The sequence below is a fragment of the Epinephelus fuscoguttatus genome, linkage group LG23 (assembly GCF_011397635.1).
Source record: "Epinephelus fuscoguttatus linkage group LG23, E.fuscoguttatus.final_Chr_v1".
Classification (NCBI taxonomy): domain Eukaryota; kingdom Metazoa; phylum Chordata; class Actinopteri; order Perciformes; family Serranidae; genus Epinephelus; species Epinephelus fuscoguttatus.
In genome coordinates, this window is record NC_064774.1 from 20,776,194 (window position 1) to 20,791,229 (window position 15,036).

General features: G+C 41.7%; 2 protein-coding genes across 2 annotated transcripts in view; both read left to right on the forward strand.

Moving 5' to 3' along the window:
* The first annotated feature begins 1,345 nt into the window (after positions 1 to 1,345).
* Positions 1,346 to 3,211, forward strand: LOC125883864 (doublesex- and mab-3-related transcription factor A1-like). The gene is made up of 2 exons (XM_049568474.1): positions 1,346 to 1,987; positions 2,175 to 3,211. Exons 1-2 carry the CDS (start codon positions 1,510 to 1,512, stop codon positions 2,963 to 2,965), a joined length of 1,269 nt encoding a protein of 422 aa, XP_049424431.1. The 5' UTR covers positions 1,346 to 1,509; the 3' UTR covers positions 2,966 to 3,211.
* A 1,567-nt stretch (positions 3,212 to 4,778) lies between these two features.
* LOC125883863 (glucosidase 2 subunit beta-like) overlaps positions 4,779 to 15,036 on the forward strand; it is a 187,064-nt gene continuing 176,806 nt past the window's right edge. The window contains exons 1-5 of the mRNA XM_049568472.1: positions 4,779 to 4,971; positions 5,386 to 5,502; positions 8,698 to 8,793; positions 11,729 to 11,786; positions 12,784 to 12,901. Of these exons, the coding sequence (XP_049424429.1) occupies positions 4,890 to 4,971; positions 5,386 to 5,502; positions 8,698 to 8,793; positions 11,729 to 11,786; positions 12,784 to 12,901 (471 nt within the window). The 5' untranslated portion in view covers positions 4,779 to 4,889. The remainder of the gene's footprint in view (positions 4,972 to 5,385; positions 5,503 to 8,697; positions 8,794 to 11,728; positions 11,787 to 12,783; positions 12,902 to 15,036) is intronic.

Below are 15,036 nucleotides of genomic sequence, written 5' to 3' on the forward strand. Positions count from 1 at the left end.
AAAACAATTACTGGGAAAAAGCCCTCTTGAGTTAAGGGGAGACTTGTGGGCACCCGTAGAACCCATTTTCATTCAGACCATCCTGAAAATGGCAGCCTAAAGCTGAAATGTTAATTCAACCCCTTCCCGACAATCTATGTTGACATGGTTGGCACCAATGGATTGGCTCGCTTTAAGCGGAGTTTGTACTTCTGTGTTGAATCAACACTGTACCCTACACCGTAGCCTGAGGTGCACCTCCCCAGAAATGTAACTATATGTCGCAGCGATGCAGACCTCCTATCTTTTTTTATGAGCTGAAGCCATTTCCCTCAGTGGAAACGAAGCTTTTATTTACTTTTATTTCACAGATAAGAAACAATAAATTGTGAAGACAGTAAAGCCTACACAAAATAACATTTTTTTTGTGTCTTGTGTGTAAAATTTATCCTGGCTTCATATGAGTAGAGGGAAAGTCTGCTAGCGGCTAGGCTAATTTATACAATGTAAAATGCCATAGGCTTGTGCTAATAATGTTAGCATATTATATTTGTTTGGGAAAAGTGTTTAGTATAAGACAATTGTTTTGTTAGTGACCCTTGTCAGTTGTAATGGAGCTGAATTTTGTAACTTTACCATTGTTAAATGTTGCTGTTGTCCCTGGCTTCATATGAGTAGAGGAAAAGTCTGCTAGCTGCTAGGCTAATGTATACAATGTAAAAAACACATAGGTTTGTGCTAAAAACCATTAGCATGTTGTATTTGTGGGGAAAATGTGTCCAGATAAAGACAAGTGTTTGTCTGTGAATGCTGCGAGTTATAATGAAGCTGATTTGTGTACTTGTGTTTGAAATGGTCTCTATTAAGCCAACTAGTGTTTTGGAGGTGTAACTACAGAGTGACACAGACACACCACTGCACAAGTGTAAATGCTCACAATGGCGCAGACCACGTGTGTAGGCTCTGCAGCTGATGCACAAGCTTGAATCCTGCTTTAGGTTTTCTTGGGGGGGGCTATGGCCTCCCCTTTGTAGCGCCCCTGGTTAACACCTCATTCAACAAATTAAAAACGTTTTGACTGGTGGTGCATATGACACATAGTTACTCATAAAGCAACCCTAACTTCAGTTTAAATGTGACTTTTGGTGGAGTTGAACTTTGTATCACTTTATGTGTCAAACAAATGTCTAACTGATGTAATCCCAGTTTTCATGAGTGCATTTATAAAGATCATAGTCTGGTCCTGGCAGGCCTTTTTCCTAATACAGCTGCATATAGGCTCAGTTGCATCAGATTAGACCACTATTCATCCGGGATGCAAATAAACATGATAGGGTATTAACAGGCTGGAGCGGAAAGGGGTGTGACTGGGGTGTTGTATTACATGTCAAACCACCTGGAGAGGAGACACTTAAGGAGCGCTGGCTCAGGGTGCTGGAGGCAGTACAGAGACGCCAATCACTCAGAGAAGACCACTGATTTCACTTGACTAACTGTATTGGACTTTAAGACTTTGTCACCCTCCAGGCGATGGACAGCAGGATCAGACCGCTCGGCCTGGCCGGGCACACCGCCTCCCCTCTCGGTGGCTTGCAGGTGCCACCTTCCCTCCTGCGTCCTCCGCCTCTCTTCCTCCGGGCTTGCAACCCCGCGCTGGAGAGGGGATACCCCCGCACCCCGAAGTGCGCCCGGTGCAGGAACCACGGCGTGGTGTCAGCACTGAAAGGCCACAAACGCTTCTGTCGCTGGAGGGACTGCGTGTGCGCAAAGTGCACTCTGATCGCGGAGAGGCAGCGGGTGATGGCCGCGCAGGTGGCGCTGAGGAGGCAGCAGGCTCAGGAGGAGAGCGAGGCCCGGGAGCTCCGGCTCATGTACCCCGGCTCGGGGATCGGTGGGGAGACAGGGATGCCCCAGGCGTCACCCGTAGGCCCCGGGGTGCCAGCAGCTACCAGCAGCACTCCAACAGCTCCAAGTTTTGATGTTTTTGGAGCAGAGAACCAAAAAAATGGTGAGTTAAAAATAAAAGTTGACTATTTTCTTTCCAAATAGAAAATAATCCCATAATTAATTTACGTATCACCCCAAAATACAACAGCATATGCAATTTATTTTTAAAGACTGCGCTGTTTGGAGCATTTTACGCACACAGAAGCGCTGATTTTAATCAACCTGTTTTTCTTCTGTCCGCATTCCAGATGACAAACTGAGCAAGTACAACTTTTATAACGGATACGTGGGTCGACCACTGTTTGCACCCCACACCGCACGCCTGCCCTCTCCAAATGACAAGAAAGACCTGTCTCCAAACCAGGACACCACCACTTCATTTAACGACGACAGCGCAAGTGCGTCTCCAGCGTTTGATCAGCGCTCAGACCACTTGGAGAGCCCACAGAGGTCACTTTCCTCCTCGGATCCAGACTCAGGCAGCGAGTCGGAGAAGCCCAGGGACTACCCGAGCCTGGAGCGGGACCCCACTGATATCATAGCCAAGATCTTCCCCCATCAGAAACGGGACACCCTGGAGTCTATGGTGAGAACATGCAAAGGCGACATCGTCAGAACCATTGAACTGGTGTTGAGCTCCAAAGAGAGCAAACTAGACTGTGATGACTCGTCTCTGTCTAATCACTCCAACGCGCTCAGGCCTTCTGTTGGACTGCCTGGAGCGCTCGGTGCTCTGGGGAACAAGTCTGCCTTCTCCCCGCTCCACATGCCGCCGACGGCCGCCGGGGGAGACAGTCTGTACGGACTCAGCCCCCGCCTGGGTGTCAGCCCCCTGAGGCTGGCCTATTCCTCTGCCAGCGGCGGGATGGCAGGTTTCATGTCACCATACATGACATCCGGACTGATGCCAGTGTTCCCACTGCGTCCTCCCTTGGACTCATATCCCTTCCCGGGCATGATCCGAGACTTTTCTTACCTTCAGAGCAAGGAGTCTCTGTGCAGCACAGGTCTTTACTCCAGACTCAACAGTGAAAAATGACAGTATAATAATTAAAAAATGTTATACTTAAGTGAACCTTATTGTAAATTGACTTTTGGATTTATCTTTAAATCGCATTTCAAGTGCCTCAGACCATGTGCTGATTGAAATCACTGCATTCTGACAATTTCATAGTTTTCGACTTCAGACTTCAGACTTGTTTTTTTTTATAGTGTAAATGTTGTAAAGATTTTTAATATGAATAAAACTATCAACAGACACCCTTGTTTTATATGTGTTCATGATTTTGTGCCAATTTATTCCATCTATCTACTTCTTTCCAATAAAATGAGACAAAGTAAACATTCCTTATTATGAATTTTGTGTCTATAGACTCATAAAGCGTGCCTTTCTAAAATTGGATGGATTCTGTTTTACAGTGAATTTATCCTATGATAGGTACTATTTGTTTTGAGCCTATGCATATAGCCCACTAGGCCTACTTAAAATGTAAGTGAAATATATATAACGCCACACAATAATAAGGACGATAAGTACAAGAAATTAATGACATCACACAAAGTATATGTGCACAGCACATGTGTCCCTTTTTAAGTTTTGAGAAGAAAAGCAGGTGCTCACAGGTCAGGTACATATCCATCACCCATCTTCATATTTTCTTTAGACTGTATTAAAGTGATGCATGCTACAAAGGAGAATAAAACCTGGAACCTCACAGTATTTAAGTGTTTCAATATAGGTCCAGTCAACAGTTTAAACTGAGATTTACATGTTATAATGTAGCTGATAAGTGGAATATTAATGGTCATTTAATGAGTGGATGTTGATGTTGTAGCTGGAATCTGCTCGAGGCACTCTCCCAGTTTGGGGGTCACAGCCCTGAGTACTCCGAGTAACCACTGACACATATTGCCTTTACTCCTCCTCTTTCAGCCCTTGGTATTTTTACACTTTTCATATATAAATAATTGCAGTTCTGGTGGGCAACTACACACCATTGCCCAAAATTATCATGAGCAAATGTAATCATACTCATAAATAAGGGTAGCAAATTACCATTATTATACTGGGTCTAGCTACTACTGTGTGCTGCAGTTCTGCATGTAGTTTGTCTAAGTGGTGTTGCCGTACCCCAGCAGAACATGGCTCACAGGCATATTCGACTGTCTTTATTACAGCCCACAAGAAGTATGTGTCAGTCATTCATGTCGCACTGCATGTGTCGTTTTGTAGACAGTAGTGAGTTTCATTCATTGCATATTTGTGTAGACCTATATATGGTTAAATATAATGCAAAAGAGTTATCAAATTTTTTACATTTTTTGGGGAGACAGACCCCCCAGTAGATTTGCCCCCCCCCCATGTTAAATCCATGGCTACGGCCTTGGAATACAGCTTCAAAGACGAGTTTTCTTTTTAATTTTGAGTACTCATACATACTTAAAACCTTGTTTTATGACAAATTCTAGGTTTTACTCTTCATTGTGCTTAGCCATTGTTATATTAGCTCCTTGCTTGTGTGTGTAGGCTCCTAGTGCTAGCGACAGGCAATATTTGGTCACAATATGCATCACTAGTTGCCGGAAATGACCCCTTCGTACAAACTAAAAAAACCTTTAATATATCCATTTCAAATCCCAGAGACATTTAACATATCAAAAGCTCACAAACTGCTCGTCTTTCCATTTTAAAAAACGTCGATAAAGTCTAAAATAAAAATCTGAACAAGTGTGTTTCTTCCTCTGCATCAGGAACCCGTTCTCACTCATGATTGGTCGAAGGAGCTGCACGCGACTCGAATGAAAACCAATAGAACGTCTCGGAGGCGTCACGAGACCGCATGTTTCAGGAAGTCGGGACATGGCCAGTTTAAATGTTGGATGCATATCATGAGTTTGAAACACCATTGAGCGGGTTTTCTTGTTAGGGAAGAGGGCGACAGTTTACAGTTCTGCCGTCTGACATGCGTCTCCACGTTGTTATCGCCGCTGCCTTTTGGTGTGGTTTCGTCGACTCGCGGAAAATTAGAGGGATATCTTCGTCCTGTAAGTTCACTGTCCCCTTCGAGCTAGCTTAAAGCTAAGTAGCTATCATCATATTTGTTAATTAAGCTGCATGGTGCAACGTGCAATGACTTTAACAGCTCATTAGCGTCAACATAGACACCATGAAGCAAGTACTTAGGAGGGTGTCATCGCTGCAGGTAGTTTGTAACAGCTGTACACAGCAGTTAAAGTGTGCTCGGGGTTGTAGCTTTAATAACACACCTATAGCTTTTTAAATTGTTCCTGTAGCATTTCTCCACAGACTCTGGACTCCTTTAGCACCCAGCCTTTATCCTTAAATAAATGTCACAGGCACAACATGTTCCGAGTCCTCACCTTTGTTTGGTTACACTTCCAGCTGCAGTTCAAGGTCACCAACAAGCATCAGCCTGTAATGTTTTTATTCTGTGACAGACAAGCGGTTCTACAGGGAGAGGAAGTCCTTCCTGTGCATCGATGGGTCGAAGATCATCCCCTTTGAGCAGGTGAACGATGACTACTGTGACTGTGAAGACGGCTCTGATGAACCAGGTAAAAAGTGGACCCATGTGCGAGTGGGTGTGTGTTTACCAGTGTTAGCAAACTGTGAGTCAGCACTGTGACCTGGGCACTGTTAATAATTACTGTACACTGAATTTCTGTTCGAGAGAAAATAACATTGAACTGGACTTTTCAGACATGTTCGGATAACTAATGGGCTGGACTATCTATCACATAAACCCACACTGGCACCCTCTAAAACAGACCATATGCTATTCAGACTAGGTTATGAATTAATGTATTACATTTATTTTATTCCGGTATCATGTCATCGTTATTCATCATCAACTTGTTACTGATTCACGTTCCTCTTTCTGAAAATCACCGTGTAGATCTGTTGCTCCATGTGGAATCAGGAGCCCTCTAAATTGCTGCTGACGTTGCACAATGAGGACTTGTTGCAGTTGTCACAGAACACAAGAAATTTAAAGACAAAAACATTAAGTCGTCTGCTGAAGGGGTCTGTCAAAAGTCCCCAACTTGGAGATGACATGATCACACCTGAGGCAGGCAGGATAGTGCAAACACCCCTGCCTGGAAGGAACCGCCCCTCTCATGTGCAAGCACTTCACCTCAGGATGCTTTCACACCTGTTTCTAATCTTGGTTGGTCCGGTTATGGTTCACACTTACTTTTTACAAACAAACCAAGAGGAGTAAACATGAAGTTATGCAGATCGACAGGTAACATGTTGATTGGGTAGTTTTTACATCATCAGGTCCCACATGGAGAAATCAAATTCTGGTGACTGACAGAAGTTTATGCAGCACTTTAATTTATCTGATGAGTAAATTTATCTTCTTTCTTATTTTTATTATTACTATTAGACTTATGAATACTGACTAACAGGTAGAGACAGGACGAACAGGACACGTCTCGTACAGTTGTGATTCAAAGCTCATTACTGTGGGATCACTGTCTCACACTATAATGGACCTAATGTACTGACGTTGTACACAGAGTCGCAGACAAGCACAGCAGTTTTAACAGCTTTTGACATATTAATCAGGCAAAATACCTATGCTGTCGTGCACTCCTGTTGCCATGGTTTTCAAATGATTTGCATAAATACATAGCCTATACAATTCAATTGTAAGATCGCTCCCTGAAATGAGTTCATGATCAGCAGATGGATTTATTATAGTTAAGCTTTTGAAGTCATGCTAAAATCGCATATCTGCTGTCATAAAATCCTGTGGTGGTTTGTTTACTTTCACACCACAAATGACCCGCACCAGAGTCCTAACTTTTTAAGCGATCTTGCTTCGGTTGTTTGGTTCACACCAGGGTTCAATTGACAGCTTTCACACCAGTCCAAATGAACCGCACTGACTGGGTAAAGAGACCTGATATGTTTAACCAAACCAAACAGTTGATGAGAGGCTATATTATGCTGCCTTCCTCCCTTTGTTCTTTCCTTTTGTCCTCAGCCATGATGTGTGTCTTGTGATTGAATTTACTTACTTAATATTTGTTTTACTTTTTTTTAGTTTGACGTTCTGTCTTTGCAGAGATTAAACCACACACACAAAGCTTTATAAAGAAATCCACCAAGAAAATAAAATGACCTCTCAGTTTTGAACTTTGGACTCCTGCGTCATCTGCAGGTCCCTCAAATGCACTCAGCCCTCCTACTGGCCTTTACATTTAGATTCTAACTGGTCATTAAGTGACTGAACTTATTGAGCTAATCCATTCTCTGTTGTGTACACATGTGCACGTTTTAAAGACTTGGTGAATGGATACACTTTGCAAGCCAACAAACAATCTATTGGACCATTTAAGGTCATAATCTGCCTCTGCTGTTGTTATGCTGTGCCGTACTGCAGCTGTAAATCCAAATCGAAATTGAGCATGTTGGTGATGTTATCTACCCTCATTGAGATTTTGGACTGATTGACCCCGTGTGTTGCCAGCTGATGCAGCCAGTAGTAAAGTGTAGACACGGAAATATAGAGGTTAAAATTCCCCGGGCCTCAAGTTATGTGTTCATTGTCCATGTAGTACTTTAAACCATACTTGAGTGTATAAGAATACATATTTTTCCTCTTAGCTGTAGTGCTGTTTATCAGTCTAGATTGTTTTGGTGTGAGTTGCCAAGTGTTGGAGATATTGATCCCAGAGATGTCTGCCCTCTCTCCAGTATAATGGAACTAGATGGCACTCAGCTTGTGGAGCTAAAAGTGCCAAAGATTTTGACATGGTTACTCAAGATAATCCACAGAGCTTGTTGTGAGCAATTTAATGTAGGAACTATTTTCTCTCTACCAAACCACACCTGCCAACTGTATAACTGCGCAGAAGGAAGCGTGCATCTACTCATGTACGAGAGGCTTGTGTTGGTGATGGCACAAAATGTCAATACTGTCGTCCTCCTCAGCTGAGTTGTAACATGAGCTAGCTCAGTGGTGCTAGGTGAGCTAGCAGTAGATGCACTCTTCCTCCTGCGCAGTGATATGGTTTGCAGGTGTAGTTTGGTAGAAAGAAAATATTTCCTATATGAAACTGCCCACAGCAAGGTCTGTGGATTATCTTGAGTAAGCGGGTCATGATTTCTGGAAAGAGACATTACTGTTGTTTTTTTTTGCTGCTTTGAGCACCACAAGCTGAGTGCCATCTAGTTCCATTATATTGGAGAGAAGGCTGATATCGCTATGGCTGATATCTTCAACACTCTGCAATTCACTTCAAAATAATCTGGTAAGAGGAAAAATATGTATTTTTTATTTTGGGGTGAACTGTCCCTTTAACATTAAAACAGGATGCAATGTAATGCAACCAGAAATTGCGAAACAGTGGCCCTTTTAGAACACTTTATTACACATTAAAAACAAAATAATGTTCATATTTTGCAATTAAGGCCAAGGATTGCTCACTAACACCAAGATAATTTTTGTCTTCTATGAGCTGGTGCAAACAGCTTTAAACTGCACACTGCTTCTGCTACTGAACAAAATTTTGAGGCATACTCATTTCAACTCTTAAAGCAGCACCCAGGCTATTAAAATGAAATCATAAAACAACAAAAACAAAATGCCGGCATCATCTGTACAAGTTCTAGAAAGTGACATACCACATGTCTTAGCAACCCCCATGCATGTATTATAAATAGTTTTGATTGGTTTCATTCGTTTCTGTAAGTTAGTTCATTATGCAGCGCTGACCTCTGCTTCTGCCCCCATGTAGGCACCTCAGCCTGTCCTCGTGGCCGATTCTACTGCACCAATCTGGGCTTCCGCCCACACTACATCCCATCATCGCGAGTCAATGATGGCATCTGTGGTAAGGCTTTTTATATATATTGCATTATGGCGGATGAAATGATGCTCTTCTGGGAGGTGACTTTTAATAAACTTTGCAGAACCTGAAGTGAGGCAGTGGATTAACAATGTTTTCTGCTTCAGCGTTTTTCAAGGACAACAGGGGCAGCGCTGCAAGTGCTGCAGTGATGAACAGATTTATTCTTGCAGAAAATGAATCGCCATCTTCTTTGTTCAAAATAGCTGGTGGAAAGGTTTGATGCCGAGGTTGCTCTCATATCTCACAACTTACTTATTCATGGTGAGGTTTTAATCACATCCCTTTCTTTTATGGGGTGAGAGTCTGTTTGCTTTTGTACCTTTTTTGTGTGTTTTGCAAACATGGACCGGAATTCATATTTTACATTATGTCAAGAAGCTGACATGTTGGTGTACAGACTGTCACTCCTTTTGTAGTACAAACAAACAGATGAAGTAGACACAGCAAACAAAACATGGCTGTCTAACACACACGCTCGGCTCTCCTCACACAGTTTTCCTTGAAAAACATCCTGTCCTTTTCCTCAAGGCTTTTCTCCATTCGAGCTTGTAAAATCTGCCACACTCTGCACCTAATCAGATAGTTTTTCAGCCCCCTTCTCGTTCACGTTTGTTCTCCAGTAGATCTTCACTTTGGATAGAATCAATACATTTCGTTGTCGACATCTCCTCTCCGTCACCAGCACTTTTGGCTGCATTAGACAGCATGCAACCATTGCAGGGGAAAAAAAAATTGAAAGAATGAAAGAGCAGTCGTGGAATATTTCTCAAAGCCTCCCTCTCCCTTTCCTCCCTCCTTTATTCTTCTCCCACCTGTCTGCTCATACATACCCTGCCTTGAGTGGCGCCACTTAATAGCTAACACCTTGTTGCTTTTCCTATTCGGCTGGTTGTTGAGAGATTTTCACTGGCTTCCCTTTCTGGGCTGTAAAAGCTCTGGTTCCACCGGTCACCAATGGGGTTCTGGATAATTGAGAAATATCACACTGTGCCCACTCTCTGGGGTGAAACATCTAAGCTAAAGGCAGATCTGAGCACTCACAGAACACCATGCGGCTGATCTTTACGAGTGGTCGATCTCAAGAGAGACCCTCTCTGAACTAAAGAGTGAGATATCAAGCAGATACAAAGATCTCGTCTTCACTGGGGATGAAGAGTGACTAAAGCCTTAAAGATACATGCTTTGCCACTTTCATGTCTGTCGGTCAGTTATATGGCTACAGCAGTCAGCTGGTTCGCTTAGCTTAGCACATATCCTGGAAACAGGGAGACAGCTAGCCTAGCTCTTTGTTTTACTCCTCAGATTTTGTAGAGATTCAACAAAAAGGCTGATTTTGTTACCTGTGAACAGACCTCTCATATCTAGTCTTTATGCTAACTAAAGCTGCACAAAATATCTTTTTTGTTATGGCGATGTCAACTTGCGCAAAAAGACACACTGCAAAAGACATGAATATTGCACTCGGATTTTTTTTAGTATCAGAGAAATTTGCACTTAAAAATATAACTATCATTTCTTTTTTATTGGTTACTTTTGTTAAGTTCAATGTTTAATTCGCTCAATTAAAGAATGTTGAAAATAATTTCCTCAATTTTTTTCTTATATCAGCAATTAATTTGTTGTATTTTATCATATACTGAAAGCAGCAGACAACTGAGTACACTTTAATTCCCTTTGGTTATTTATCGCAAGTAATATCATTATCGCAATGGTCAACAACATTATCATAAACTGCATATTTTCCTCATATTGTGCAGCAATGCTAACTGAAGCTAAGTGACAGTCAGCAGCAGTAGCCTTATATTTGCTGTAAACATGAGAGTGATAATCTATGAATGATCGGAAAATACTGAAAAATGGCCATTTTAATCTCCCACAGCACAAGATGACATTTTCAGATATCTTGCTTTGTCCAAAACCCCCCAAAATTTGTAGTTAAAGGTACAGCTGGTAACTTATGAAAATAACTTTTTGTCATATTTGCTAAGTCTGTCACTGTATTCACACAGAGGCACATAAGACAGATAGTCTGTGAAAAAATTATGTTCCTCCTCCCACTCCTACCAGTTTTGCTTCTAACAGCATTTGCTAAAAGCTGCAGCTCACATGATGCACCCAGTCACAGCTGAGGATCCTCTAGCTGTCAATCACTGCTTCTGAACTGCAGTCAAACTGTCAAACTAGGCAGCGCTGATCAAATATGAATCAAGATTCTGTTACTGCATGGCCTATTAATTGTCTCAGATGTTTTCAGACATATATTTTAGTGTACTGTTTAGCTGTAGAATGAGAATGTTTGCTCCAACATTGCTTCTTATTTTACAGCTAAACAGTAGCATTACTGTAGTTAAAGCAGTGATTGACATGATTGACAGCTTCGTTAGAGACTCCTCAGCTCTGATTGGTTGATTTCGTTCATGTGCAGTAAGGCCATTAGAAGGCAGAGGAGGAATCAAAGGAACATGATTTTTTTTTACACACTGTGTCAGCAAATAGGGCAAAGAAAATTCTACAAAAGTCATGTATGGCAAAAACAGCAACATATCCTCACATTTTTGGGCATTTGCTCCTGAAAAGTTACTGAAATGATGAACTCATTATCAGAATAACTGTTGATTAATTTTCTCTTGGTTATGAATAGCAAGTGATTGCAATGTAAATGTTCACTTTTCGGGGCACAAGTGAGTGATAATACTAGGCCCCAGAAAGTACCTGAAAATAAACTGCTCATACTTCCTGATGATGTGTTTTTGTTGAGTATTGTTTTTAACTTTAACCCTTTTTAATTGCCAGACTCTGTATTGATGACATCATGTAGAATAAAGATGTTGTGCTCACCTCTCCTCGCTGATATAATGAATGCTCTTCTGTTCTCTTGTATGTGCATTGGATTGGTTTCTCCTGTGTCTCGTGCCAGATTGCTGCGATGCTTCAGATGAATACAACAGCCACGCTCGCTGCCAGAACACTTGCTGGTCAGTTGAATCAAAACTGAGATTCAATATTTATAAAATAACACATGCAGATTTTGACTCAAAATATGGCTTTAGAGGCCCACGCAGAGCTAAAGAAATAAATATTCAAGCAGTCCATTTCGATTTGGGAAATGTATCAAACAGTTCATTTTGGGAGGTTTGATTAAAAAAAATGCAGCTCTTCCTTAAATACAAGTTGTGTTTAACATAAGGATGTTATCACAGCATCAGAGTGATAGACTTGCTGCACTCTTGTGATAGTGACTCATTCACTGTGCCACCAGGGGGCATGGTGTCACTATGATTTGAAAACTTGATGTAGCTCAGACCTGCTCTTACAACGTATATGCATCACAATATTGTTTTAAAGAGTTCATGCATGATAAAGACAGATCTGACTCCCCACTTCATTAGGCGCTCCTCCTCGCTCTGTAAATTGTACTCTCAATAACCCCATCCAGAGGTGTTTGTCATGCAGATAATTGAGTTTGTTTAGGATACAAATGACACAGTGCATGGATGGTAGGTCTGTGGATAAATATACATATAAGAACGCAGGCCCCTGCCAGGTCATATTTATCATCTTCTCTGAGCTGTGCCGCAAAGATTGACCATACTATGTTGCTGTAATGTGGACCGCTGTGTAAATGTAACTCCTAATATGGTAACCCACTTCTTTTGTTGACAGTCCTCTGTTATTTCATTCACTGCCATTCGCCTCAAAACCGCATACAAGCAGAGTATATCTCATTATGTTTTCACAAGGTCCACACTCATATTGTGTTTGCCAGACTTCAAAAACAATTTAGTTCAGCCACAGAGCATCAGCCCCCCGTCTTATTTACTCTTCTATTTTCCCATCTGGATTCCTGCTGCATTGTGGGCCCTTAAAAATTGGATTGCGCCATCTCAATGACCATAGCAGGGGTGGCCGATGTTTTCTCGGTAATGATGGGACTGTGCATCCTTTCTCTCTCTCTCTCCTGCTCTCCTCCAGGAATCTGGGACAGAGAGAGAGAGAATATGTGGAGGGCCAGATGAGGACCTTGGATGAGGGTTTGCAACTCAAGCAGCAACTGATTGAGGAGGGAGTGCTCCTCTGGAGGGAGAAACAGGTACACTGACTGTATTTTGCTGAAGTAACTACTACCACATGGCAGGCAGCAGAGCTACAGGATGGTCATTAGGGTTTTCCCTAAAAAGCTTTATCCTGTTCTTGTTGAGAGAAAACCAGCGACTTTCACTTGTGTGTTTATCACTGCTTTTCACTTGACCTGCACAGAGTATACACAAGGTTCATTAAGTGGTCTATATATAGTGTATGACAGCCTATATATTTTAACTTAATCCCTGGATCAGTAGAAAACTGGTGACCTTGAGAAACAAGCACCCTGAACAGACATAAAGTATAAAAAATACTACAGCAATAATTATTGGACATTTTGGGGGCCAGTGCATCTGTAAGCCCAGCAGGGGTGGTCAAACTGTTGCAGTCACAGAACTAGGCTTATCACTGAGTTCACATATGTCTGAAAATAATTAATTAATGTTAATGCATAATGAAATATGTTGGATTATTATTTCTTAATTTATTGGGATTTTTGAGGTCATGATACAATAACACACAGCATTCCAATACTGATTTGAACATCCATTATTAGGCAATGATTGAAGCTCTGAGGCATTTGGGTAAACCCTAGTTTGGTGTGGTGTATGGTACAATAATTCTGCACCTGTAGCCTGTTGACTCACACTGGGGAGCAGTGTGTGTCCTGTAGTCTTCATAATGAACACTGGCCTGTCAGAGCCCATTGAAGTTAACATGGTGAACCCAGGGATGGATCCTGAACTGTTGCACAGACCTTTGGCACAGATTCATACACTGTATGCTGTGAACTAATTTCTGTCTACTGTGCATTCAGTGAATTTATCTGGTTCACTCGGGTGCCATTTATACCAGCATCCTGGGTACATGGTTTTTCTTCCTCTTTTTATGCCTGTCTTTGGGTAGGTACGTATATACGCCCATCCGTACCATTCTCATGAACGCAATATCTCAAAAGCGACTTGAGAGAGTTTCTTCAAATTTGGCACAAGGATTCATTTAGACTCAACAGATGATTAGTTTTTGGTGGCCATACGTCAAAGGTCAAGGTCACTGTGATCTCATCTGTCTCATTCTTGGTCGATTTTGGTAGTCAAGGGTCAAGTTCACTGTGACCTTGTGTCTGTCTCTTTCTCGTGAACACAGTATCTCAAGAAGTCATTCAAGAAGTTTCCTTAAATTTGGCATAAACGTCCACTTGGACTCAAAAATGAATTGATCAGAATTTAGTGGTTGAAGGTCAAAGGTCAAGATCACTGTGACCTCGTCTGTCTCATTCTTGTGAAGGCAATATCTTATGAATGCTTCGAGGGAATTTTGTCAGATTTGTCACAAATGTTCACTTAAATTGAATGATGTACTGATTAGATTTTGGTAGTCAGAGGTCAAGGTCGCTGTGACCTTGCGTCCGTCTGATTCTCGTGAATGCAGTATTTCAAGTCCTTAAGGAAGTTTCCTCAAACATCCACTTGGACTCAAAAATGAATTGATTAGAATTTAGTGGTCAAAGGTCAAGGTCACTGTGACCTCACAAAACATGGTTTTGGCCATAACTAAAGACCTCATACTCTAATCATGAAAAAAAATCACACAAATGTCTAACAGGATATATTGATAAAGTGATTACATTTTATTTTCTAAAGGTCAAAGGTCATCTTCACTGTGACATCATGATGTTTTGCAAAAACACCTTTCTGGAACTTTTTACAGGAACAGAAGGCATTTGGTCAGATGCTAAATTGGTGACTCTAATCTTGGGTGTCCATCCTGAAACTGTGCTGATTGTACTGCCCTTATGTGCTGTCATGGGAACAATGGGTGTGAAGCGTCCCTGTTTTCACAGACAGGGACGTAAACTGAAAGTGCTACCTGACTGGTGTGCAGAGGCATTCAGCCGTGAGGCACTAATTCTAGTAATCTTTTGTTATTGTCAGTTACCATATTAAGACAGAATGGCCCTAAAATGATAATTAAAATGTAGTGGTGTGTTTCTATCTGGTGGCTACTGTGTGTAGACATTGTTTCTATTATTCCCAATAGATTTAATTATGTTTTCATCTTGGCTACTTTGTGCTGCCACTTAGTAACTGCAGTCTTATTACCTGGCTCGCTAGCCAACACACTTGACTGATCGAGACATTGAGG

What these genes read in the sequence shown, in the direction of transcription:
- LOC125883864 (XM_049568474.1), top strand. Translation starts at nt 1,510, where the DNA reads ATGGACAGCAGGATCAGACCGCTCGGCCTGGCCGGGCACACCGCCTCC. An exon ending in AGCAGAGAACCAAAAAAATG is followed by an intron (nt 1,988 to 2,174) that starts GTGAGTTAAAAA and finishes TCCGCATTCCAG; the next exon opens with ATGACAAACTGAGCAAGTAC.